At 39.6% G+C, this 27,199-nt stretch overlaps 1 protein-coding gene and 1 long non-coding RNA gene across 2 annotated transcripts in view; one reads left to right on the top strand and one right to left on the bottom strand.

Annotated features, from left to right (window-relative positions):
• Positions 1-2,685: 2,685 nt before the first annotated feature.
• Positions 2,686-8,193, bottom strand: LOC140848532 (uncharacterized). Its single transcript, XR_012129592.1, has 3 exons — positions 7,198-8,193; positions 6,597-6,671; positions 2,686-5,162 (listed from the first exon to the last, which is right to left on the bottom strand). It is a non-coding gene; the product is annotated as an uncharacterized lncRNA (long non-coding RNA).
• A 640-nt stretch (positions 8,194-8,833) lies between these two features.
• The window catches only part of NAF1 (nuclear assembly factor 1 ribonucleoprotein), a 60,677-nt gene continuing 42,311 nt past the window's right edge, over positions 8,834-27,199 (top strand). Inside the window, exons 1-2 of the mRNA XM_037016461.2 lie at positions 8,834-9,341; positions 19,795-19,969. Of these exons, the coding sequence (XP_036872356.2) occupies positions 8,983-9,341; positions 19,795-19,969 (534 nt within the window). The 5' untranslated portion in view covers positions 8,834-8,982. The remainder of the gene's footprint in view (positions 9,342-19,794; positions 19,970-27,199) is intronic.

Genomic DNA, 27,199 nt, shown 5'->3' on the forward strand with positions numbered 1-27,199 from the left:
GGGAAATGCAAAGTTGGTAAGTGAGAGAGAAGCCATATTGTTTGAAAAGGTTAGCTTTTTACTTCTTTACATATTTATGCCCTGTGGCTTCTATGCCCAGCACTTGTCTTGAGGTATCTTTACCACTGGAAGAATTATGTGGAAGAAAACATGGGAAGATTGATTATTTCTTTGACATATCTTCTTGTAGAGTAACTTAAGCATGTATAGGTTTTGTCCTACTAATTAAATTGAGCACACATATCAACATAATAGGAGTACAGTTACATAACCAAAACAGACCTACAATTATCAGCCATCTCCAGTGAAACCAAGAAAACCAGTTAGGCACCTTAGGCATTTGTCCATCACCACATTTTGAGTAGAAAAGCACCACCAATCAGTGAAAATGGCACTTTGAGCTAATTAATAGTTTGTTTTCTTTTCGTAAAGTTTACAATCTTTATAGAGACTGTTGAACTTGCAAAATGTTGTTTTTCTAATATATTTCTTCTCATAAACTTTATTTTTATACTTTAAAGAGTATGTTTAGATTTTTTACATTTTTTCTTTGAAATACGGTTTTTAACTCAGAATTAATTCAAGAAAAACTCTTAATTTTATTAGTGGTCCTATAAGTACTTAGTCTCTCAAGGAGCTTTTTATTTTATTTTTTTTTTTTATTTTTAGCTTTTAGCCTTGGGCTAAAGATTTCAGGCTAAATTTAGAAGCTGTTAGAAATAATGCATTAGAGAGGCAGGCTCTGGAAGCAGGTAAATTCAAGACATTTTGAAACATCCAACCACTTAGAAAAAGTGCAAATTGCAAAATAGTGACCTAGTTCAGAGGTAGGCAGAGGTAGTTATTTTTCTCCTGAAATGTGGAGACCTCAAAAACAAAAGAGATTTTTATTAGAAACCAGTAGCCTCTTTTAGATTTTATAAGATTCATTTACACTGAATGAATAAATTGGATCTCATCTGTGCCTTTATCTGTAAAATCATTTCACCTTTACTGTGGTTGTTTCATAAATTTTCTTTTCTCTTTCATTCATTCAAAAAAATCTTTTTAGGATTTGTTATGATCTGGACACTGGGAGACAACTGTGAGTTAGACAAAGATCTTGAGTTCATGATACTTAGTTTTATGGGAAAACAGATGATAAAGAAGTAAATAAATATAACTTCATGTGAAGATATGCATTGTTAAAAAGCAATGAGAGTGACTGGTATTAGGGGGTACTCTTAGAGTGGCTAGTCTGGAAAGCCCAATTTAGGCTGTAATAACTGAATAGAGACATGAATAAAATGAGGAAATGAACCATATTAAAATGGAGAGAAGAGATAGTAGCAGGGAGAAAATTCCATAGGTAAAGAATAAGTTTGCTGTTGAAGTGAGATGAAGAAGACCAGTGAGATGAATAGCACAAGGAAGGGAAGTGATGGGAGGTGGAATTTGGAAAGATGAGTAGCAGCCAGATCAGGCAGAGCTCTGAAGGACACAGTAGGGAGTCTGGACTTTATTCTCAGTGTGATTGCAAGTATTTAGGGCTTTAAACAGAGAATTACATGATGTTATTTATTCCCCCTTATGAAATTCTACTTTCTAAGATTAACAAATTCATAATACTCTTTAAAGGCCCAGTCCAAATGTCTTACTCATTGGAAAGCCTTCCTTAACTTTCCCAGTACTTTCTCTCTCCTAAGAATTCCCATTGGTACATTCCACTATTATACTACTTGTTTCTACTATAATACATTTCTCTAATTAGTATTTATTGCTTGTCTCCTACTTGTCTTTTCTAGTAAACTGTTAGCTCCTAAAGGGCAGGGACTGTGCTTTAGTGACATGCCCACTTCATAGTGCAGAGTGTAGCACATAGTCAAGTACATTATTATTGAATGAACAAATGAGTATTTGAATTGTTTCCAAACCTATGCTTCTGGTCTTAATCTTTCTATCAAATTATAGTTCTCATATTTTCAAATGCCTATTGGCATTTTCAATTGATCAGTTTTTCCTCAAACTCAGCATCACAGACTCATTATGCCATTCCATCTTCTCTATATTTATTGGTAACACCAAGTACTTTTTAGTTTGCTTTGAAATTTTAAAGTACTTTGATTCTTCTGAGTTGGGGATTTATTTTACTATTTCATTGACCCTAGCCCTGGTTCAGACTTTCATCACTTAATTCCTGGAAAAATGCAACAGATGACTGGATTACAACAGCAATGGCTGGAGGGTCATTCTCTCCTCAAATTCATGCTGCATAGCTTTGCAAGATCATTGTCACTTCAGTTTCATTTTATTCAGAAGTTTATGCATTGTTCTGTTTATTTTATAAAAAAATTATTTTTGCTATTATGTATATGGTTTGTGCAATTCACTCATGTAAATCCTAATGCTTACATCAACTAAATGAGATAGTATTTTTATCTTCATTTTACAGATAAGGAAAATGAGATTTAGGTGCCCAAAGTTACAGTTACCCTGGCAAGGAAATGAGACGTGAGATTTGAACACAGGTCTATTTAGCTGGGAATACTAATACTAAACTCTGTTTAATCATTGTATACTAGTGAATAATTCTTCAAGTTTAAATTCCAGTATCACTTTGGAGGATTTCCATAATAAAGTCTACCAGTCTTACTTTGTTGTGCCCAAAGTCGCGAATCCCAGACCACCAAGGAGCCAACACCGATGCAAAAGCAAAGAGCCTTTATTCGAGCTAGCTTGAGCTCAATCTCTCATCTACACCAACGCAGTGGCAAGATGCCAGAGAAAGGGAGTGAGTTTCAATACCACAAAGGTTTTGTGGGGTTCTAGGGCAGTTGGTGGGGTGGTCATGGCTCTGGCTGATTGGCTGGATCTAGGGGTAGTTGGTGGGGTGATAGGTTGTGGCTCTGGTCAATTGGCAGGGTTTAAGGGTGGTGGGGAGCTCTTGGCTGACTGGTGAGGAGAGAGACCAAGCTCCAATTGGGTGAAATAGGATCCAGGTCCTGATTGGATCTGGGTCCCAATTGACTGAAATAGAATCTGGGAGCTTGCCCTTTCATTCCCCCCTTTCTCTGGATCCTAAAAAGGGACCCAATCATGGGTCTAATAAGGTTTTGCAGTTGTAAGGAGATAAAGGCTGATACTGTTGTCTTAGCACCATTAGCTGAACTGTATTAATTATATCTTTAATAAAAGTTATCAGTTTATTGAGCATACATGGTCTAAAGGTAACAAGATTACTAGGGGCTTGTATTGAGCAAGGAGGACTATCAGTTGGATGACCCCCACATGGTCTCTGAGAATCTGGACCAGCCTGTTGATGATACAGGACCCAAGGGTTAGTAAAAGGAGTAGGATGGCAAGGGGTCCTTGAATATTAAAAATAATTTCCTGCTTTGATTTCTCTCTGGGACACTGGCGCCTTGGTTCAGGCACACATCAAAAGACTGCGTGCCGAGCTTCTAAGGTGGGCTGAGATATTGTCTATTTGCTAAAGAAACCTGTCTTTTACTATGCCATCTACAGCTGGGTCTGCATGCTCAGTCAATTGCTCAGCTTGCAAAATTACCTAGTCAGATCTGAAGGAGGGAAGACAGCACATAGGCCTGGGCCTTTTAGTATGCTAAAGTGAATCTTATACACGATTACAAATGATTAGCATAATAAAACATGTGCTACTCTTCTTTATCTGGGGAACATTAACTGATCTCACTGAAGAATGATTCTAGAGCTTAATGTTCAAACATAGTTTTAGTGGGGGGGTGGGGGTTTCCAGCATGTAGTTATGTTGCCCTGATTGCAAATATCCTGCCTTGCTTTCTCCAGAGGCTCTCACCTTATTCTGTCTAAGCCTATGGTCCCTGTCTCATTCTCCCCACTACAGATGGAGACCCTAGCTGCTGCTAGGGAAAAGGGGCGATGACTGCTCTGGCTGCTTCATGCTGAGAGGGGGCGCAGTAAAGGGTGAAGCTAGATCTCCATCACTGGTAAGTTGAGAGGGCCTCAGAAGGTTGGCACTTCTATTCCGGGTTTTATCTCTATTACTATTTGCAGTTTTGTGGCTTCTAGGCAAGATAAAACAAATTGTGTTATTAGGTTAAGTAGCAACATCTGGAGTTGGATTTTCTATTCTGGAAGGACAAACTTGACAAGATTAAGAATGCATGGCTGAATATGAGAACTAGAAATATGAAGACTCTAATTGAGAATCATAGTCAGGTATTATGGGGAAACTAGAATTCTGGATATTAGGATTTAGTATAGATAAGACAGCATTATTGAAACAACACTTTTCTCTAAAATCACCCTTATTTTTATTAGAATTAGCCAGATTAAGAAAACAATTAAGAGTTGGCTTGATTATTTGCATAAGTGCAGCAAGAAGAGCAATTGATTACATAGGCTCTTTTAAACGTGCCTTGGTGGAACTTTTTGTAAGGAATTTCAGATTGAACTTTTAAAGGCCTCTTGAGGCCAGACAGCCAAGCCAGACTTGCCATCAGGTTTTGCCTGCAGTACCTGCAGATTTGGGTGAATTCCTCTCTTCTTGAGGTTCCTGCGCCTGCCAGGAAGTGACCTTCCTTACTCACCTGGTAAGGCTGCTGGGAACTCTGTAAGCAAGGTACCAGGCCAGTTCTTCCAAGGGGCTTTGTTGGCTTTATAAAGTCAACCTTAGTTCCTTAAAGCTGTCTTGCTCATATCTGAGTATATGCACGTGTCTCTCAGGTATGACATTCCAGTCAAAGCTTTGGTAGTATAACCTGTGTTTTTAATTGGTCCTCTTACAAGGAAAGCAGGTTCTTATTACACTTATGCAAATAAACATACTGCCATGAAACATAAAAATACTGAAAGCTTTTAAATTCTTGAGGGGTCAGGTAGAGAGAAAGATAAATGTTTCAATTCTGCTTATAAAGGTATTGTCATTTATGAAACTGTTGTCAGCTTAAGAGAAAAAGCTTAAAACACTTTATCAACATCTGAAACAAAAAGTCACAAAACCATCTTCTGTAGTTCACTTAATCCTATGTAACCAATACCTGTTCTGCTGAAATCTAGTTCTTTACTAGTGTAGGAGTAATAAAACAGTGACTATAAATGGCAAAAGACTTACAAATGACAATGGTTAAAGATCTGATGAGAGCTTACTGCAAGACAGTACACATAAGGAAATTCGGCTATTTCTGTAACAAAAAAACATTCAGTAACAAAGTTTAGCATCATTCCCTTTGACAGTGCTTTCCAGGTAATTAAGCAGGTAAGTATATATCAGATAAATAAGCCAAATTAGTCAAATACTTTCTCCAATGAGAAAAAAAAATTCCTCTGACATGTTCCAGGGGCCCTCTGGAAAATATCAGAGTTAACTAGAGGTAAAAGTACCTTTTTGAATTTGATTTTGGGAAGTTGTCAGAAGAAAGTTTATTTGGCACTTGCCTAAATAGTATTATAGGTTGCTCTGAAGCAATACTTATCTATTTAACCAGAATGACAAAATACCTCAAAGGCAAATAAAGAAGTTTACACAGTTGTTAGCAAACTTTAGCTTTTAGTCTTTTTAATATTAAGATGTCATTTTCTTAAATACTCAGACAACTCATTGAGACTTTAAGCATGAGAAACTTCTTTGATAAAACAAATAGAAAGCCTTTTGCAATCTTTCAACATTAAGAGTGGACTAACAGTTTAAGAAAACTTTGTCTTTTTAACTGAAAACAAAATTCTAATTTTGCTGTGTACTTGATACCGAGATTCATTTGCTTTAATTTTATATAGCATGACCATATTAAATTCTTCCAAAGCTTTCTACAACCTTCTTATATTTAGATTTCTCTTTCTAAATAAACAGCTGGACTTTACAATGAAGTTACTTTCTTTTATCAAAAGACACGTTCTTTAGCATACAGAAATGTTGTCCTTATTACTTTAAGTAGTTTTAATTAAAACTTAAAACCATTAGATACCTTAATTTCTAGTGAACACTGAGAAGCAGGCTATTGTAAACTGTTACACTAGCATTCTTTAGATTGAAAAATTTATGAACATTTTATAATTTCTGTAACTATGAGCTTTACAGCACAATCTCTCACTAAACATAAAGTATATCAACTTAGCAAAACTTTAAGATTTTAGGTTACTACAAAGATTCTCAGGCTGCAGGGAGGTATACACACTGTAACACACAATTAAAGAGGTGTTCACTTGCTACACTCATTCAGTTCACTCATTCGTAACAACTATGCTAGATTACTTACCAGACCTTTACTGAATATTAGACAAAGCCAAGCCTTTAAGCATTTTATTCTTAAAAGATTTAGCAGATAACATCACTTAAATGACCTTAGGTAAACTTAGGCAGCTGATAACTACAAGGACATGCCCGCCTCAGGCAAACCCAAATTAGTATCATTAATGCTTAACACTTTTTTATCAGATTTTCTGGAAGTTTTAGAATGCCCAATTTTCACAAGCGCTTGTCTTTAAATCAATTTCATTAATACCATCCGGAAGTAGAAAGATATTTTCATTTACACACTTAGACACACAAACATACAGACTGAGACATGATGATAAGGTTCCCTCTGGCAGCCATCTGACATTGAAAACTGGCTACTCACTAGAACAAGAGTCTGCCACCGACCCTTCTGGACTTCCACACTGAAGTTGTTAGCTCTTCCCTTGGTATCTTTAACCTGTAAGAGAGTGGTTGGATTAAATGTTCCCTCCGGCAGCCAGCGAAAGTTTAAGGACGGCCACTCGGAGGTGCAGAAAACACGAAATTTTCACTGACATCCGTGCTCAAATTGTGAGCTCTCTCCCTTACGTCTGAGAAAAATGGTCTGTCATGAGAGAGAAGGGGGTCATCTGAGTCTGTCCCATTTCTTTTGTCAACAAGACTTAAGACAAACACGACAAACAACAAACAGGCGCCTACAGAGAAGAATCTGCTGCGGCCGCGGAGGCAAAACTGAAAGTAAGTTGAGGGCGTGTTGGACTGCAGTGGCAGCCGACTTTCCTCACAGATGAGGACCTCATCCTCCAGACGGGGGCACGGGATGTCTCCCAAGACCCCCCGGTCGACGACCTGCCAGCGCGTCCACCTAAGTCAATGCCGACCCTGATACAGATTGGAGCTCCTACAGGCTTATACAGGCTTGTTCGCGAACAAAAACAGTGAGACACAGACAGACAAAGACAGATAACTGAGCCGGCACTCACCAGCCAGCACAGGGCTCTCTGGGTCGGGGGTCCTGGGGATCTCTGGGATCCCGGACGAGCCCCCAAATGTTGTGCCCAAAGTCGCAAATCCCAGAAGACCACCAAGGAGCCAACACCGATGCAAAAGCAAAGAGCCTTTATTCCAGCTAGCTCGAGCTCAATCACCTACACCAACGCAGTGGCAAGATTCCAGAGAAAGAGAGCGAGTTTCAATACCACAAAGGTTTTATGGGGTTCAAGGGCAGTTGGTGGGGTGATGGTCGTGGCTCTAGCTGATTGGCTGGATCTAGGGGTAGTTGGTGGGGTGATAGGTCGTGGCTCTGGTCAATTGGCAGGGTCTAAGGGTGGTGGGTGAGCTCTTGGCTGACTGGAGAGGAGAGAGACCAAGCTCCGATTGGGTGAAATAGGATCCAGGTCCTGATTGGCTGAGGTAGGATCTGGGTCCCAATTGACTGAAATAGAATCTGGGAGCTTGCCCTTTCAAGCTCCTATCACTTCCTATCACCTTAACTTCCTATCACTGTTGAACTTGAATCTTCCATTCCACATTTCAAATATTTTTCTTGCTGTCTCCTGTGTATTCACCTTTTTACTTTAATTAGATAGTAAGCTTCTTAAAACCAGAGACCAGGTATTACTTTTGTATTTAATTTCCATGAGGGTCTACTACTGGGGAAGGCACACAATAAATTCTCAGTATAGAACTGATAAAATATTTAGAACAGTTGTTACTCTGGGGGGGAAAATCCCAGGGCAAACCAAAATCAGGCAAAGGGAGAAATAAAGTGAAAGAAACCCTTTTATTTCTCACAGGCAGCCCACTTCTGCTCTCCCTGGTCTCTCGCCATTGGGATGCAGAAGACGAGAGTCCACCCAACCACTACTGTCCAGATAAGCCCTCCCTTGACCCTGTAATCACCTATTGATATGGAGATGCACTAAGGCCAGGTGAGAGATTCTGGAAGTATTGCAATTTTGCACACAACAGTCTTGGTACATATGCATGCTTAATAAATGGTAATAATGATTATTATTTATTATAACTGGAGGGACTGATGCATCAAACTTAAGTTCTAGTAGGAAATCTAGAATTTTGATTTCTACATCAATCCTAGAACATTTTGCTTGCCTTCCTTACTCTCTAGAGTAATGCCTCCCCAGCTAAGGTGGTATATTTTGGTCTCAGCCCATCCTGAAGCAGTGTCAACCACAACATAGATAACACCTTATTATAATATCAAAAGCTGTAACATTCAGAACCCCATTACTGCTCTTTTGAGAGCGCTTTGGAGAAAAAAAATGAAATCGTTGTAATTTCTTCGCGATGAATGTCAACATACTTACTATCTATCAATCGATTTAACTTCATTTAACCTTAGCGAAGTTTACGAGAGTGTCTGTTCAAGAATTCCTGGCTCACGTTTCTGCTTCGAGTAGGCCTAGCCCAGATCCAGGGACAGGCAAGTCCAGCCACTGGGCTTTGCAGTGTGAGAGGAAATTCGGATGAGGCTGTGAAACGGCGGGGTTAGGGCCGCGCCAAGTCTGGTTTCCAAAGGTTCTGCGACTTCGCCCCGCCCCAAGCGAGCGTAGCGCGTCACGTTACGTAAGACACTCTCCCGGAAGTGCCGCTGGTGAACGGCGAGGGGCGTGTCTCCGGGCGGATCGCGTGCAGTTACCGGAGAAACGCGGGCGGTCGGGCCGTTGCGGTGTTACCTCCGCTGCAGATACTGTTTTTGTCTCTTCCCGACGGAGCCGGAAGCCTGTCTGGGTCTCCTGTGAGACGCCATGGAAGTCGTGGAGGCCGCCGCCGCTCAGCTGGAAACTCTGAAATTCAATGGCGCCGGCTGTGGGGGTGGCCAGGGGGAGGAGGCGCGTGCTGAGAGCTCCGCAGCCGCCCCAGGGCCGCGGCAGCGGCCGCCGTCGGAGGAGGCGCGGCCGGACACTGGGCAGGTCGCGGGGCCCCAGCCTGCCGGGGAACGGCCGCTACACGTCCGGCCGAGCGCCGCTGACGGCGGGGTCCCTGAGCCGCGGGCCAGGCCGGAGCCGCCATCCGGCGGGAGCTGCGTTGCCGGCCCGGGCGCCGCGGAGCCGGCGCGAACCCCATACTCGCTGGAGACGTCGGGCTCGGACTCGGACTCGGACAGGTCGGGCGCCTGCCGGTCCTGGAGCCGCGGGGAGAGGGCTCGTGGGCCTGGGGCCGGGAGGGGAGAGGCGGCTGGAGCGCGCTGCGCACGCGGTGACACGCAGCTCGCTCGCACCGCCCGTGCCTCGCGGTTCACGACAGATGGAGTTGTGAATCTGAGTTTAGTAGTCACATCTCTTCTTCCCTAAGTATAGTAGTCTGAGAGGTCCTATGTATAGATGGTGCCGTTTTTGGTTAGAGTATAGAAAACGTGAGGGTATTGGGTTTTTTCCATTAGCTACTCAGTGTGGCGTGTTTTCTTTGTGATTATGACTTGAGTTTTGTATGAGAGGTGTGTGTCTGTGTGTGCATATATGTATAATTAAGTTTAGCGTGTGCTCTTGTGTTTTGAACCAAGTGAACTGAGAATTAGTAACAGGATTTTATTTGTTGGGTTCTGACAATTTTATTAATTCGTAGAATTCTCGTGGGGAGCACGTGTTCCTGGAGTAAGTGGAAAATGGTTGTTAAGTTTATTCTATGATTATATAGTTTATATAAGAGCTAATCCTTTTTGTGTATTAAATATGAAACCCCTGTGTTGGGAGAGGACTTAAGCATATAAGATGTTACTGAACTATACTGAATATTGTCTACACAAGTATTTGAGTGTATTCTGTGGGAAGCTGAACAGGTGAACAAAATAAATACAATCCCTGCCCTTCATTCTAGTAAGATGTATTTTAAAAAACCCACTAAACTAAACATACAAATAAATTAGATGTGGTAAAAATTACCAGTGGGGAACAAGCAAGGCATTGAGAAAATATTAAGAGCCAACACTGTAGGACCCTGTAGCCATGTTAAAGTTTTAATTCTAAGTGCTGAAGAAGCTATTGAATTTAAGCAAAGAAATAGCATGCTCAGGTTAACACTCATAAGCTTTCCTCTGTACGGAAGGAATTGAACTGGGTTCAAGAGTGAAAGCAGAGGAGGAGGAAGAGTGGAACAGGTGGAAAGATGTTCTATATGGCCATGATGTGACCATAACTGTTTATATTAAGTATTTTAAAGTTACTCTAATGAAATTTGCTAATAGATGGGGCAATAGGGTAGACAAAGAGGCATCAACTGGGAGAGTATCACTGAGGTGGAGAGTAGCTTATCTGGGATGGGGGCTGGAGACCAATACAAATGTTTAATTTGGACAGTCAGTTTGGATTTCTCTGACAGCTCATTGGAGAAGCCATGAAACCAGTTGAATAAAGAGTTTAGAGTTTAGCCTGGAGATGTAAATTTGAGCATCATCAAATTACAGATACAACTTACTTTAACTTTTATTATGGATATCTTCGAACTTGTAAAGAGTAGAAGATGATATAGTGAATGCACATATACTCATCACCAAATTTAAGAGTTTCCAGTGTTTAGCGAATCTTGTTTAGTATTTCTAACATTTTTAACCTAAGAGTTTTAAAGAAAGTCTTAGCAAGACCCGTTACCTGCATATTCTTTAAATATATTTCTGATAAAATACTTCTCTACGTAACGACCCAGTCATTATCAAACAATAAAATTAACCCTAATTCCTAAATACCACTTAAATCCAGTCTGTATTCACATTTCTCCAGTTGCCTCAAGGTTGTATTTTTAACCGTTGATTCTTTTGAATTAGAATTCAAGCAAGATTCAAACAGTGCATTTGGGTGTTACATCTTCTTAGTTTCTTTTAGTGAAGGTCCAAAAAATTTTTTTTATTAAGGTGTTATTGATATACACTCGTATGAAAGTTTCACATAAAAAAAACATACGGTTACTACATTCACCCATATTATCGTGTCCCCCACCATACCGCATTGCAGTCACTGCCCATCAGTGTAGTAAGATGCCACAGAGTCACTGTTTGCCTTCTCTTTGCTACACTGTATTCCCCATATCTCCCCTACACCATGTGAGCCCCTCAATCCCCTTCTCCCTCCCTCCCCACCTGTCCTCACCCACCCCTCCCCTTTGGTAACTGCTAGTCCGGGCTTGGAGTCTGTGACTCTGTTCCTTCAGTTTTGCTTCCTTGTTATACTCCACAAATGTCTTTCTCAGCCTCACTTATTTCACTGAACATAATATCCTCCAGCTCCATTCATGTTGCAAGTGGTAGGATTTGTTTGTTTCTTATGGCTGAATAGTACTCTATTGTGTATATGTACCACATCTTTACCCATTTATCTGCTGATGGGCACTTAGGTTGCTTCCATTTCTGGCTATTGTAAATAGTGCTGCAATAAGCATAGGGGTGCATATGTCTCTTTCAATCTGAGAAATTATATTCTTGGGGTAAATTCCTAGGAGTGGAATTCCCGGGTCAAATGGTATTTCTATTGTTAGTTTTTTGAGGAAACTCCATATTGCTTTCCACAATGGTTGAACTAGCTAACATTCCAACCAGCAGTGTAGGAGAGTTCCCTTTTCTCCGCATCCTCACCAGCAATTGTTGTTCTTAGTCTTTTCTATATTGGCCATCCTAACTGCTGTGAGGTGATATCTCATTGAGGTTTTTATTTGCATTTCCCTGATAGTGATGTGGAGCATCTTTCCTGTGCCTATTGGCCATCTAAATTTCTTCTTTGGAGAAGTGTCTGTTCATATGTTCTGCCCATTATGTGATCGCGTTATTTGTTTTTTGGTTGTTGAGGCATGTGAGTTCTTCATGTATTTTGGATGTTAACCCCTTGGTGGATATGTCATTCACAAATATATTCTCCCATAATGTAGGATGCCTTTTTGTTCTGTTGATGGTGTCCTTTGCCATACAGAAGGTTTTTAATTTGATGTAGTCTCACATGTTCATTTTTGCTTTTGTTACCCTTGCTCAAGGAGATGCGTTCAAGATAAAGTTGCTCATGTTTATATTCAGGAGATTTTTGCTTATATTGTCTTCTAAGAGTTTTATGGTTTCATGTAATTGATCCATTTCGAGTTTACTTTTGTGTATGGGGATAGACAATAATCCAATTTCATTCTCTTGCATGTGGCTGTCCAGTTTTGCCAGCACCAGTTGTTGAAGAGGCTGTCATTTTCATCATTGTATGTCCATGCCTCCTTGATTGTATATGAATTGACCATATATGCTTGGGTTTATATCTGAGCTCTCTAGTCTCTTCTATTGGTCTATGAATCTGTTCTTGTGCCAGTACCAAATTGTCTTGATTACTGTGGCTTTGTAGTAGAGCTTGAAGTTGGGGAGCATAATCCTCCCTGCTTTATTCTTCCTTCTGAGGATTGCTTTGGCTATTCAGGGTCTTTTGTGGTTCCATATAAATTTTAAAACTATTTGCTCTAGTTTGTTGAAGAATGCTGTTGGTATTTTGATAGGGATTTCATTGAATCTGTAGATTGCTTTAGGCAGGATGGCCATTTTGACAATATTAATACTTCCTATCCATGAGCACAGGATGTGTTTCCATTTATTGGTATCATCTTTAATTTTTCTCATGAGTGTCTTGTAGTTTTCAGATTGTAGGTTTTACCCTTCCGTGGATAGGTTTAGTCCTAGGTGTTTTATTCTTTTTGATGCAATTGTGAATGGAATTGTTTTCCCTGATTTCTCTTTCTGCTGGTTCATCAGTAGTGTATAGGAATGCAGCAGATTTCTGTGTATTAATTTTGTATCCTGCAACTTTGCTGAATTCTGATATCAGTTCTAGTAGTTTCGGAGTGGATTCTTTAGGTTTTTTATGTACAGTATCATGTTATCTGCAACAGTGACAGTTTAACTTCTTCTTTACCCATCTGGATACCTTTTATTTCTTTGTGTTGTCTGATCCCATGGCGAGGACCACCAGAACTATGTTGAATAAAGGTGGAGAGAGTGGACATCCTTGTCTTGTTCCCAATCTTAAAGGAAAGGCTTTCAGCTTCTCGCTGTTAAGTATGATGTTTTTGTATCATGATCTTTATTATATTAGGCTGTGGGTTTTTGTATATGATCTTTATTATGTTGAGGTACTTGCCCTCTATACCCATTTTGTTGAGAGTTTTTATCATGAATGGATGTTGAATTTTGTCAAATGCTTTTTCAGCATCTATGGAGATGATCATGTGGTTTTTGTCTTTCTTTTTGTTTATATGATGGATGATGTTGATGGATTTTCGAATGTTGTACCATCCTTGCATCCCTGGAATAAATCCTACTTGATCATGATGGATGATCTTTTTGATGTATTTTTGAATTTGGTATGCTAATATTTTATTGAGTATTTTTGCATCCATGTTCATCAGAGATATTGTTCTGCAATTTTCTTTTCCTGTGGTATTTTTGCCCAGTTTTGGTATTAGAGTGATGCTGGCCTCATTGAATGAGTTTGGAAGTATTCCCTCCTCTTCTACTTTTTGGAAAACTGTGAGAATGGGTGTGAGGTCTTCACTAAATGTTTGATAAAATTCAGCGTTGAAGCTGTCTGCTCCAGGAGTTTTGTTCTTAGGTAGTTTTTTGATTACCAGTTCAATTTCATTGCTAGTAATTGGTCTGTTCACATTTTCTGTTCCTGGGTCAGTCTTGGAAGGTTGTATTTTTCTGGAAAGTCCATTTCTTCTAGGTTATCCATTTTGTTAGCATATAATTTTTCATTGTCTGCTCTAATAATTATTTGTATTTCTGTGGTGTCTGTAGTGATGTTTCCTTTCTCATGTCTGATTCTGTTTATGTGTATAGACCCTCTTTTTTTCTTGGTAAGTCTGTCTAGGGGTTTATCTATTTTGTTTATTTTCTCAAAGAAAACCAGCTCCTGCTTTCATTGAATCATTCTATTGTTTTATTTTTCTCAATTTTATTTATTTCTGCTCTAATCTCTATTATGTCCCTCCTTCTACTGATTTTGGGCCTCATTTGTTCTTTGTTTTCTAGTTTTTTAATTGTAAGTTTAGACTGTTCATATGGGATTGTTCTTCTTTCTTGAGGTACGTGTGTATTGCAATATACTTCCCTCTTAGCATGGCCTTCACTCCATCCCACAGATTTTGCAGTGTTGAATTATTGTTGTCATTTGTCTCCATATATTGCTTAATCTCTGTTTTAATTTGGTTATTGATCCATTGGTTATTTAGGAGCATGTCGTTAAGCCTCCATATGTTTGTGGGATTTTTAGTTTTCTTTTTGCAAATTCTAGTTTCATATCTTTGTGGTCTGAGAAGCTGGTTGGTACAATTTCAATCTTTTTTAATTTACTGCGGCTCTTTTTGTGGCCTAGTATATGATCTGTTCTTGAAAATGTTCCATGTGCACTTGATAAGAATGTGTATCCTGCGTGTTTGGGTGGAGAGTTCTGTAGATGTCTGTTAGGTCCATCTGTTCTAATGTGTTGTTAAGTGCCTCTGTCTCCTTACTTATTTTCTGTCTGGTTGATCTGTCATTTGGAGTGAGTAGAGTGTTGAAGTCTCCTAGAATTAATGCATTACATCCTATTTCCTCTTTTAATTCTCTTAGTATTTGTTTCATATATGTAGGTGCTCCTGTGTTGGGTGAATAGATATTTATAATGGTCATATCCTTTTGTTGGATTGACCCCTTTATCATTATATAATGTCCTTTGTCTCTTGTAACTTACTTTGTTTTGAAGTCTATTTTGTCTGATAGAAGTACTGCTTTTCTCTCCCTATTAGTTGCATGCACTATCTTTTTCTGTCCCTTCACTTTTAGCCTATGTATGTCTTTGGGTTTTAAGTGAGTCTCTTGTACACAGCATATAGTTGGGTCTTGCTTTTTTATCCATTCAGTGACTCTGTGTCTTTTGATTGATGCATTGATGTCTCAGCTTCTTTGTATGCCTCTTCTCTAATTTCTATTTCATTTTATTGTCTCCTCCACCTTTTCTAATTTGCTTTTAAAATGCTCCATTGTGTTCCTTAACGATTGGATCATCTCCATCCTAAATTTGTTTCTGAGTTTTTGAATAACTGATTACGGTTATTATCAGTAGGTATATACTAATTGCCATTGCAGGCTTCAGATTCAAGGTTTCCAAAGGTTCAAGGTTATCTACCATACTATCTAAGAGTCTAACTTAACTCCTTTAGTATGCTATTGCAAACACAATCTAAAGCCTTTTTTTCTCCTCCTTTTTCTTCCTCCTCCATTCTTTATATATTAGGTATCATATCCTGTACTCTTTGTCTATCTCTTGACTAACTTTGAGGGAAGTTGATTTAATTTTGCATTTGCCTAGTAATTATTGTTCTACTTTCTTTACTGTAGTTTATCACCTCTGGTAACAGCTATTTAGTCTTAGGAACACTTCCATCCTCAGCAGTCCCTCCAAAATACACTGTAGAGATCATTTGTGGGAGGTAAAATCTCTCAGCTTTTGCTTATCTGGAAATTGTTTAATCCCTCCTTCAAATTTAAATGATAATCTTGCCAGACAGAGTATTCTTGGTTCAAGGCCCTTCTGTTCATTGCATTATATATATCCTGCCACTCCCTTCTGGCCTGTAAGGTTTCTGCTGAGAAGTCTGATGATAGGCTGATGGGTTTTCCTTTGTATGTGATCTTATTTCTCTCTCTGGCTGCTTTTAATAGTCTGTCCTTATCATTGATCTTTGCCATTTTAATTATTATATGTCTTGGTGTTGTCTTCCTTGGGTCCCTTGTGTTGGGAGATCTGTGCGCCTCCTTTCCCTGAGAGACTATCTCCTTTGCCAGATTGAGGAAATTTCAGCAGTTACTTCCTCGTAGACACTTTCTATCCCTTTTTCTCTCTCTTTTTCTTCTGATACCCCTATAATACAAATATTGTTCCATTTGGATTGGTCATACAGTTCTCTCAATATTCTTTCATTCCTAGAGATCCTTTTTTCTCTCTTATGTCTCAGCTTCTTTGTATGCCTCTTCTCTAATTTCTATTTCATTTTATTGTCTCCTCCACCTTTTCTAATTTGCTTTTAAAATGCTCCATTGTGTTCCTTAACGATTGGATCATCTCCATCCTAAATTTGTTTCTGAGTTTTTGAATATTTTTTGTACCTCCAGGAGCATGTTTATGATTTTCATTTTTAAATCTGTTTCAGGAAGATTGATTAGTTCAGTTTCACTTGACCCTTTTTCTGGTGTTTGTGGAATTTTGGTCTGAACCGGTTTCCTTTGACGTTTCATGTTTGTATGTGGTGTCCTCTAGTGCCCAGAAGCTCTAGTCTCTGGGGCTTCTAAGCCATTGTAGCGATATTGGGGGTGGCAGAGGAGGGGTGCTGGTTCCTTGGGGGAGGAAAGAGCTGTTTCCTGCTTCCTGGCTGCTATGCCTGTCTCCACTGCCACATCCAGTGGGCTGAACATACAGGTGTAAGCCTTTATGCTTTGCCTTGTAGCTACTGTAGGTGGGGCTTCCCTCTGGCTGGATGGCAAGGCAGGGGTGGCCGCTTTGTGAGCCAGATACTGGCTGGCTGGGAGGAAGGTGCAGCAGGCTGCATATCATGGTGGAGGGTCTTGGAGATGTATAGCCATCCAGGGGGATGGAGTGCCTGAAGATCATGAAAGTTCCCAACATGCTAGGCAGAGTGCACCTGGACTATTTTTTCTTTCTGTCCTTTCTCCTGAGCAGTAAGCTCTGTGCAATCCTTGCCCCTTTAGCAGCCCTTTCACTGTTAGGAAGTCTCTCAGACTGCCTACCCAGAGCAGCCGGATATGGATCTCTGTTTTCCACAAGCAGCTGGAATCTCTGTCTCTCCAGGAATTCCACCTCTCTTAGCTTTCCAATCCCACACTAATCACCAGAGCACCATGCAATGTAGGTTCGTGCTCCCAGAGCAGATCTCCAAGGCTAGGTGTTCAGCAGTCCCATGCCTCCTGTCCCTCCCCAGTCCATTTCTCTTTCTCCCTTTGGTTAGCTGAGGTGGGTGAAGGGCTTGGATCCCGCTGGGTCACAGCTTTGGTACGTTATCCTGTTCGGTGAGCTCTGTCCTTTTCTCCAGGTGTAGGCAATCTGGCGCAGCCTTCTTCAGCAGCCCTTTCGCTGTTAGGAAGCGATTAGTTGTTCCTCTTTCAGGATTAGTTGTATTAATTGTATTTTCATATTATATGTGGTTTTAGGAGGAGTTCTCTGTCTCACCTCTCACGCTGCCATCTTAAATCTCAAGTGAAGGTCAAATTTAAAGCCAGGAAGACAGAAATTACATCAGAGTGGAAAACAGCGCTAGCACAGTAGATGCCAATAAATGAAAGTGTTTTGAGGAAGTGAGTGGGGAATCATGTCAAAAGTTACGATGGGTGTTGTCCACTGCACTTGGCAACATGAAGATTGTTGGTGACCGTATAAAGTAGTGGTGGTGATGTAAGCCAGTTTGGGGTAAAAACTAAATTGGAAATAAAGGAATAGAAACAGCATGTGGTAACAACTCTTTTAAGAAATTTTAAGGGGAGAATTGAGGGCATAGCTGGAGAGGGGTTAAACAGAATGGTGGTATGCTGATGGGAAAGATTTGGGAGAGAGAGAGATTAATTCATAATACTGTAAGAGTAAGAAGGAATTTACTGTGAATGGGAAAGGATACTGATCCCAAGTAGAGAAACTCGCCTTTTCCAGTTTCCCCTTGTAACAGGAGGAAGACAATACTTGTCAGAAGAAACATTCACGTACAAGTTTTACTTTCAAATACTTTATAATCCATCTGGAAAGACATGTTTTTCTGTGAAATATGATTTAGTATGGGGCAGGCTCTAGTAGGCAGTTTGAAAAAATGCTGTGGGAGATACGGAAGGAAGCAAGTCATTCTCCTCATGGTAATGGGGTGGCATAGAGAAGGTAATATTTGAGTTGAGCATCTGAAGAGGAATGGAATTTCTCTGAACTAAGGACATTCTAGTTAAAGGAAATAGCACAAACGGTGGCATGTGGCATTGAAGGTACAAGGGGGTTTGGAAAGTTGTACAAGCTTCCACACTAGATACAGGGTCTCTGTGTGAGAAGTGGTAGGAGGTGGGATTGTGAAGGTTTCAGGGGACCTGATTGCAAAGCGCTCTGCATTGTCATGTTAAGGAGCATGGCCTTTATCCCTTATGTAGTACACAGTGTAGGTTTATGGAGGAACATTTTAAGCTTTTCTCTGTTTTAATGTCTTCTAGTAAAAAATGGAAAGCATAGTACAAACCATATAGCAATCATCTTGATTTAATAGTTACTAACATTTCAGAACTTCTAGTTTTACATACATACATTTTTGAGCCATTTTAAAGTCATTTACAGATGACATGACATTTTATCCCTAAACATTTCAGCATGCATTTTGTAAGAGGACGTTCTCGTACATAATAACAGTACTATTATTACACATAACAAAGTTAAAATTCCCTCATATCTAATGGCCAGTTATGAATTTCTTTCTTTTTTTAAAGCAAGAGAGTGAACTCATTAGGAAGGAAGGTCTTGAGAGGTAACAGTAGTAGGAATAAGGGGTGATTGTTGTATGAGGGGACTAGTATTGACATCAGTTATATGATTATCATAGAAAAAGTGGTGATAATAGGACCCACAGATAGGGTTATAGTAGAAGCAGAAATGGGCTGCAGAAGTGGAGTAGGAGTGATATTTCCCAATCTGAAGGTAGGATTTGATCATTGACTATGAAAATGGAAAAGGTCAAAATGATTCCAAGGTTTCTACTTATAGTGACTGGACTGAAGAATAAGCAGTGAGTAAAATAGAAGCTCAAGGAGAGAAGCAGGTTCAGTAAGAGAGAATGCCCTTTTTTTTCCTCTTGTTGCTCTTATGAGCTAAGTGTAGGTTATTCATACACAGGTGGGCCAGTATGCTACCAGAGATGAGGATTAGAGCTTAGAGTTATCAAGGCTGAAGATTTAGGAGTTATGTCTTCATGGGTGATGATTGAAAAATTGGAGTAGATGAGGTTATCCATGGAAAGAGTAGAGAGAGAGGGAGGAGGAAATAGAGAGGAGTAGAGAGAGAGGGAGATAGAACGCTTAGAAACAGCACATAAAAGGAGTTGAAGCAGGGTAGCCAGCAAATACAATATAAACTAAGTGAAGGGTTACTAGTAAGAATTGCTGTGAAATTCAAGGGCTAAAGGAATTTTCAGGAAGAGTGGTCAGCAAGGTTGATAACTTTGAGGTTTCCAAGTTGTGTGAAAATTGAGAAACTTTATTGATAATTAAGTGATTTGATCATTGTTGACTAATTTGTTAGTGATTTGTCACATGTTTAAGAGAGCTGTTTGTGATGTGTGAGACTTGTAATATGTAATAAGAGGGCTTGAATCATGGCAGGGATTTTGAAAACTTTATCAGTGTTTTGAAGACCACTTTCATCTAACATAGTCAAGTTTGAAATGCTAGCTTTTGAGTATACCAGCAACAGAAATGTAGTAAAGTAGATATTCCCTTGTTGAATCATTTTACTGTTATATCATGGTGCAGTTATATGTAACTGTATCAATATAATAATCCTATACTGTTTTCAATTTTTCCTTTCCTACAGTGAAACAGATTCAGAGAGTTCAAGTTCCTCTTCTTCCTCATCATCTTCCTCATCATCTTCCTCTTCATCTCGTATGTCACTTCCTCCAGTGCTGTCAGATGGAGAAGATGATTTACAAGTTGAGAAGGAAAATAAGAATTTTCCTCTTAAAACAAAAGACGAGTTACTTCTTAATGTAAGTATTTACATTTGTTATTACATTTAATTTGGATGATCAAGAATAAATTTTGGTTCTAATGTTGATCTCATTTTGCCTATATCTGCTCCATAAATTTGAAGACTATTCTCAACTTGTTGGGCATATTTTTGTCATGCTTAGCTTTCTTACATAAAAGGGAGGATCTGAATAATTTCTCAGGGTGCTTCTAACTCTAATATTGGGTATTTGTTCTTGCTAGGACAGCAACTTTAGCTAGCTCTCTTCTGTTTCTTATCTTTCTTAGAAGATATTTATTACATAGATTCATAACCTTGCTTTTTTTTTTGGTTACAAGTTAGGAAATTTTGCCCAATGGCAATTGGAATCATTCTTTTTAGTTGATAACATTTAGAGAAATAGAAAGTGAGATTAGATGAGTTGAACATTTAAGATTCCTATTTACTTGAAGTTTTGGGAACATTTTTATTATTAAATAGGTGGAGAAAATTTATTACAGGATGGTATTTATTGCCACTTGACAGTTTGCAATAAGTAGGTTGGTTTGTAAAGTTGATCCCAGTGTGGTTATTAATACCATTAAGCTGTAAGCTGCCCCTAGGAGGAGGATGACAGTCTGGTTGAAACCTACCAATGACATGGTCCAAGAGCAAAGTCCTCTCAGAATTTTAGGATGTAGGCTATATTGCCACATGTTTATTCTTCCCACTCCTATTATGTACTTTAGTTATTTTTAATGTTCTTCCAATATTTAATGATCACTAATTACAAATTACCATGTAATACATAAGTCAATGAAATAGTTTAATGCCCTATTTTCTAAAAATTTTAAAAGGCTAAAGGTAGTTAGGCACCTTCTCATGACTAAATTCTACCAGTATTATTTCTTTTTCTCTACTCTATTAGTAATTAATAAAAAATTTCCTGTCTCCCTTCATGTAGTGAAAATGCTTGGATTTGTAATGCAACTTCAGCAGTGCTTCATGTTTTCATATTACAGACATTGATATGTCTCAATGGATTTTTTATACAAGGCTCTCCCAACTTATGACTGTTTTCTGAAAGTATTGGGAGACTTGATATTTTTCCCCATATCTTGATCACCTTTCTACTTAAGCTCACTCTTAGTGTATAAAAAAATAACAAAGGAAAGTACTTTGCCATATGTATGTGTATCATTTATTTTTTATTTTATTTTGGTATCATTAATCTACAATTACATGAAGGACATTATGTTTACTAGGTTGCCCCCTTCACCAAGTCCCCCCCACATACCCATTCACAGTCACTGTCCATCAACATAGTAAGATGCTGTAAAATCACTACTTGTCTTCTCTGTGTTACACAGCCCTCCCCATACCCCCCCAACATACATGTTAATCGTATGCCCCCTTTCTTTTTTCCCACCCTTATCCCTCCCTTCCCACCCATCCTCCCCAGTCCCTTTCCCTTTGGTAACTGTTAGTCTATTCTTGGGTTCTGTGCTTCTGCTGCTGTTTTGTTCCTTCAGTTTTCTTTTGTTCTTATACTCCACATATGAGTGAAATCATTTGGTACTTGTCTTTCTCCGCCTGGCTTATTTCACTGAGCATAATACCCTCTAGCTCCATCCATGTTGTTGCGAATGGTAGGATCTGTTTTTTACTAATAGCTGAGTAATATTCCATTGTGTATATGTACCACATCTTCTTTATCCATTCATCTGTTGATGGACACTTAGGTTGCTTCCATTTCTTGACTACTGTAAACAGTGCTGGGATAAACATAAGGGTGCATCTGTCTTTTTCAAACTGGGCTGCTGCATTCTTAGGGTAAATTACTGTGAGTGGGATTCCTGGGTCAAATAATATTTCTATATTGAGCATTTTGAGGAACCTCCATACTGCTTTCCACAATGGTTGAACTAATTTACATTCCCACCAGCAGTGTAGGAGGGTTCCCCTTTCTCCAGAACCTCGCCAACATTTGTTGTTGTTTGTCTTTTGGATGGTAGCCATCCTTACTGGTGTGAGATAATATCTCATTGTGGTTTTAATTTGCATTTCTCTGATGACAAGCGATGTGGAGCATCTTTTCATGTCTCTCTCGGCCATCTGAATTTCTTTAGAGAACTGTCTGTTCAGCTCCTCTGCCCATTTTTTAATTGGATTGTTTGCTTTTTGTTTGTTGAGGTGTGTGAGCTCTTTATATATTTTGGATGTCAACTCTTTATCAGATCTGTCATTTATGAATATATTCTCCCATACTGTAGGTTACCTTTTTGTTCTATTGATGGTGTCATTTGCTGTACAGAAGCTTTTCAGCTTGATATAGTCCCATTTGTTCATTTTTGCTTTTGTTTCCCTTGCCCGGGGAGATATGTTCAAGAAGAGGTCACTCATGTTTGTGTCTAAGAGATTTTTGCCTATGTTTTTTTCTAAGAGTTTTATGGTTTCATGACTTACATTCAAATCTTTGATCCATTTCGAATTTACTTTTGTGTATGGGGTCAGACAGTGATCCAGTTTCATTCTCTTACATGTAGCTGTCCAGTTTTGCCAGCACCATCTGTTGAAGAGACTGTCATTTCCCCATTGTATGTCCATGGCCCCTTTATCGAATATTAGTTGACCATATATGTTTGGGTTAATGTTTGGAGTCTATTCTGTTCCATTGGTCTGTGGCTCTGTTCTTGTGCCAGTACCAAATTGTCTTGATTACTGTGGCTTTACAGTAGAGCTTGAAGTTGGGGAGTGAGATCCCCCCACTTTATTCTTCCTTCTCAGGATTGCTTTAGCTATTTAGCTATTCTGCGTCTTTGGTGTTTCCATATGAATTTTTGAACTATTTGTTCCAGTTCATTGAAGAATGCTGTTGGTAGTTTGATAGGGATTGTATCGGATCTGTATATTGCTTTGGGCAGGATGGCCATTTTGAAGATATTAATTCTTCCTAGCCAGGAGCATGGGTTGAGTTTCCATTTGTTAGTGACCTCTTTAATTTCTCTTTAGAGTGTCTTATAGTTTTCAGGGTATAGGTCTTTCACTTCCTTGGTTAGGTTTATTCCTAGGTATTTTATTCTTTTTGATGCTACTGTGAATGGAAATGTCTTCCTGATTTCTCTTTTTATTAGTTTATTGTTAGTGTATAGGAAAGCCACAGATTTCTGTGTGTTAATTTTGTATCCTGCAACTTTGCTGAATTCCGACATTAGCTCTAGTAGTTTCGGAGTGGAGTCCTTAGGGTTTTTTATGTATAATATCATGTCATCTGCAAATAGTGACAGTTTAATTTCTTCTTTACCAATCTGGATTCCTTGTATTTCTTTGTTTTGTCTAATTGCCATGGCTAGGACCTCCAGTACTATGTTGAATAACAGTGGGGAGAGTGGACATCCCTGTCGTGTTCCCGATTGCAAAGGAAAAGCTTTCAGCTTCTCGCTGTTCAGTATGATGTTGGCTGTGGGTTTATCATATATGGCCCTTATTATGTTGAGGTACTTGCCCTCTATACCCATTTTGTTGAGAGTTTTTATCAGGAATGGATGTTGAATTTTGTCGAATGCTTTTTCAGCATCTATGGAGATAATCATGTGGTTTTTGTCTTTCTTTTTGTTGATATGGTGGATGATGTTGATGAATTTTCGAATGTTCTACCATCCTTGCATCCCTGGGATGAATCCCACTTGGTCATGGTGTATGATCCTTTTGATGTATTTTTGAATTTGGTTTGCTAATACTTTGTTGAGTGTTTTTGCATCTATGTTCATCAGGGATATTGGTCTGTAGTTTTCTTTTTAGGTGGGGTCTTTGCCTGGTTTTGGTATTAGGGTGATGTTGGCTTCATAGAATGAGTTTGGGAGTATTCCGTCCTCTTCTGTTTTTTGGAAAACTTTAAGGAGAATGGGTATTATGTCTTCTCTGAATGTCTTATAAATTTTGATGTAAATTCATCTGGCCCGGGGGTTTTGTTCTTGGGTAGTTTTTTGATTACCGCTTCAATTTTGTTCCTGGTAATTGGTCTGTTTAGATTTTCTGTTTCTTTCTGGGTCAGTCTTGGAAGGTTGTATTTTTCTAGGAAGTTGTCCGTTTTTGAAAGTTTTAAAGGGTCAGGGACCCCAGAGCTGGACAGAAGCATCCCAGGTCACAGTCCAGCAGCTGGAAATTCCAGGGAACTCCGGGTGCACTAACCCCCTGGGTAACAGCTCTGAGACCCCTTACAGAAGTAAACAGCCAAACAGCGCCCCCCCCCCATTCATTACCCCACTGGGGCCCCACCATAGCATAGCAGCGGGCTGAGGCTGGCCTCGCCCACAGCTAGGGAGCTTCCTCATACCCGCAGGGCAAGATACAGAGACCCACTCTACACACAATTGCCCAACACAAGCCACTAGGGGTCGCAGTTTCCCAGCTTGTTAGCATATAGGTTTTCATAGTACTCTCTAATAATTCTTCGTATTTCTGTGGGGTCCGTCGTGATTTTTCCTTTCTCGTTTCTGATTCTGTTGATGTTTGTTGACTCTCTTTTTCTCTTAATAAGTTGGGCTAGAGGCTTATCTATTTTGTTTATTTTCTTGAAGAACCAGCTCTTGGTTTCATTGATTTTTGCTATTGTTTTATTCTTCTCAATTTTATTTATTTCCTATCTGATCTTTATTATGTCCCTCCTTCTGCTGACCTTAGGCCTCATTTGTTCTACTTTTTCCAATTTCGATAATTGTGACATTAGACTATTCATTTGGGATTGTTCTTCCTTCTTTAAATATGCCTGGATTATTATATACTTTCCTCTTAAGACTGCTTTTGCTGCGTCCCACAGTAGTTGGGGCTTTGTGTTATTGTTGTCATTTGTTTCTATATATTGCTGGATCTCCATTTTAATTTGGTCATTGATCCATTGGTTATTTAGGAGCGTTTTGTTAAGCCTCCATGTGTTTATGAGCCTTTTTTGCTTTCTTTGTACAATTTATTTCTAGTTTTATGCCTTTGTGGTCTGAAAAGTTGGTTGGTAGGATTTCAATCTTTTTGAATTTACTGAGGCTCTTTTTGTGGCCTAGTATGTGGTGTATTCTGGAGAATGTTCCATGTGCACTTGAGAAGAATGTGTATCCTGTTGCTTTTGGATGTAGAGTTCTGTAGATGTCTATTAAGTCCATCTGTTCTAGTGTGTTGTTCAGTGCCTCTGTGTCCTTACTTATTTTCTGTCTGGTGGATCTGTCCTTTGGAGTGAGTGGTGTGTTGAAGTCTCCTAGAATGAATGCATTGCATTCTATTTCCTCCTTTAATTCTGTTAGTATTTGTTTCACATATGTTGGTGCTCCTGTATTGGATGCATATATATTTATAATGGTTATATCCTCTTGTTGGACTGAGCCCTTTATCATTATGTAATGTCCTTCTTTGTCTTTTGTTACTTTCTTTATTTTGAAGTCTGCTTTGTCTGATACCAGAATTGCAACACCTGCTTTCTTCTCTCTGTTGTTTGCATGAAATATCTTTTTCCATCCCTTGACTTTAAGTCTGTGCATGTCTTTGGGTTTGGGGTGAGTCTCTTGTAAGCAGCATATGGATGGGTCTTGCTTTTTTATCCATTCTGTTACTCTGTGTCTTTTGATTGGTGCATTCAATCCATTTACATTTAGGGTGATTATTGAAAGGTATGTACTTATTGCCATTGCAGGCCTTAAGTTTGTGGTTACCAAAGGTTCAAGGTTAGCTTCTTTACTATCTTACTGTCTAACTTAACTTGCTTTTTGAGCTATTATAAACACGGTCTGATGGTTCTTTATATCTCTCCCTTCTGATTCCTCTTCCTCCCTTCTTCATATGTTGGGTATTTTGTTCTGTGCTCTTTTTAGAAGTGCTCCCATCTAGAGCAGTCCCTATAAGATGCCCTGTAGAGGTGGTTTGTTAGGCAAATTCCCTCAACTTTTGCTTGTCTGGGAATTGTTTAATCCCTCCTTCATATTTAAATGATAATCGTGCTGGATACAGTATTATTGGTTTGAGGCCCTTCTGTTTCATTGCATTAAGTATATCATGCCATTCTTTTCTGGCCTGTAAGGTTTCTGTTGAGAAGTCTGATGATAGCCTGATGGGTTTTCCTTTGTAGGTGACCTTATTTTTCTCTCTGGCTGCCTTTAATACTTTGTCCTTGTGTTTGATCTTTGCCATTTTAATTATTATGTGTCTTGGTGTTGCCCTTCTTGGATCCCTTGTCATGGGAGTTCTGTGTAGCTCTGTGGTCTGAGAGGCCATTTCCTTCCCTAGTTTGGGGAAGTTTTCAGCAATTATTTCTTCAAAGACACTTTCTATCCCTTTTTCTCTCTCTTCTTCTTCTGGTACCCCTATAATGCAGATACTGTTCTGTTTTGATTGGTCACATAGTTCTCTTAAAATTCTTTCATTCCTGGAGATCCTTTTATCTCTGCATCAGCTTTTCTGTGTTCCTGTTCTGTTTTCTAGTCCATTAATGGTCTCTTGCATCTCGTCCATTCTGCTTTGAAGTCCTTCCAGAGATTGTTTTATTTCTGTATTCTCCCTCCTTAGTTCTTGCATATTTCTCTGCAAGTCCATCAGCATGATTATGACTTTTGTTTTGAATTCTTCTTCAGGAAGAGTGGTTAAATCTCAGGGGAAGATGTAGAAGATGTCAAAGCTGTCTGGGTTAGTCTTGTCTCGATCAAATTTTTTTGCCTTTTCATGTTGATAGGTGCAGTGATATGCTATTGACTCATCTGTCAGCTGGGAGAGTCAACTCTTTCCACTTGCTCCTGGCCTTTCTTTACAGGGACAACTGCGACCCCTAGTGGCTTGTGTTGGGCAATTGTGTGTAGAGTGGGTCTCTGTATCTTGCCCTGCCGGTATGAGGAAGCTCCCTAGCTGTGGGCGTGGCCAGCCTCAGCCCGCTGCTCTGCTATGGTGGGGCCCCAGTGGGGTAATGAATGGGGAGGGGGGGTGCTGTTTGGCTGTTTACTTCTGTAAGGGGTCTCAGAGCTGTTACCCAGGGGGTTAGTGCACCCGGAGTTCCCTGGAATTTCCAGCTGCTGGACTGTGACCTGGGATGCTTCTGTCCAGCTGTGGGGTCCCTGACCCTTTAAGACTTTCAAAAAGCACTCGCTTTTCTTTGTCCCAGGGGCACCGGGTGCGGGACCCGCTCACAGGTCCTACTGTCCTGCTTCCCTCATTTCCAGCACCCCATGCACGCACTGTGTCTGTGCTCTGGTGCGGATGGCTAGGGCTGGTGTTTGGCAGTCTTGGGCTCCCTCTC

The sequence above is a fragment of the Manis javanica genome, chromosome 3, assembly GCF_040802235.1.
Source record: "Manis javanica isolate MJ-LG chromosome 3, MJ_LKY, whole genome shotgun sequence".
Lineage (NCBI taxonomy): Eukaryota > Metazoa > Chordata > Mammalia > Pholidota > Manidae > Manis > Manis javanica.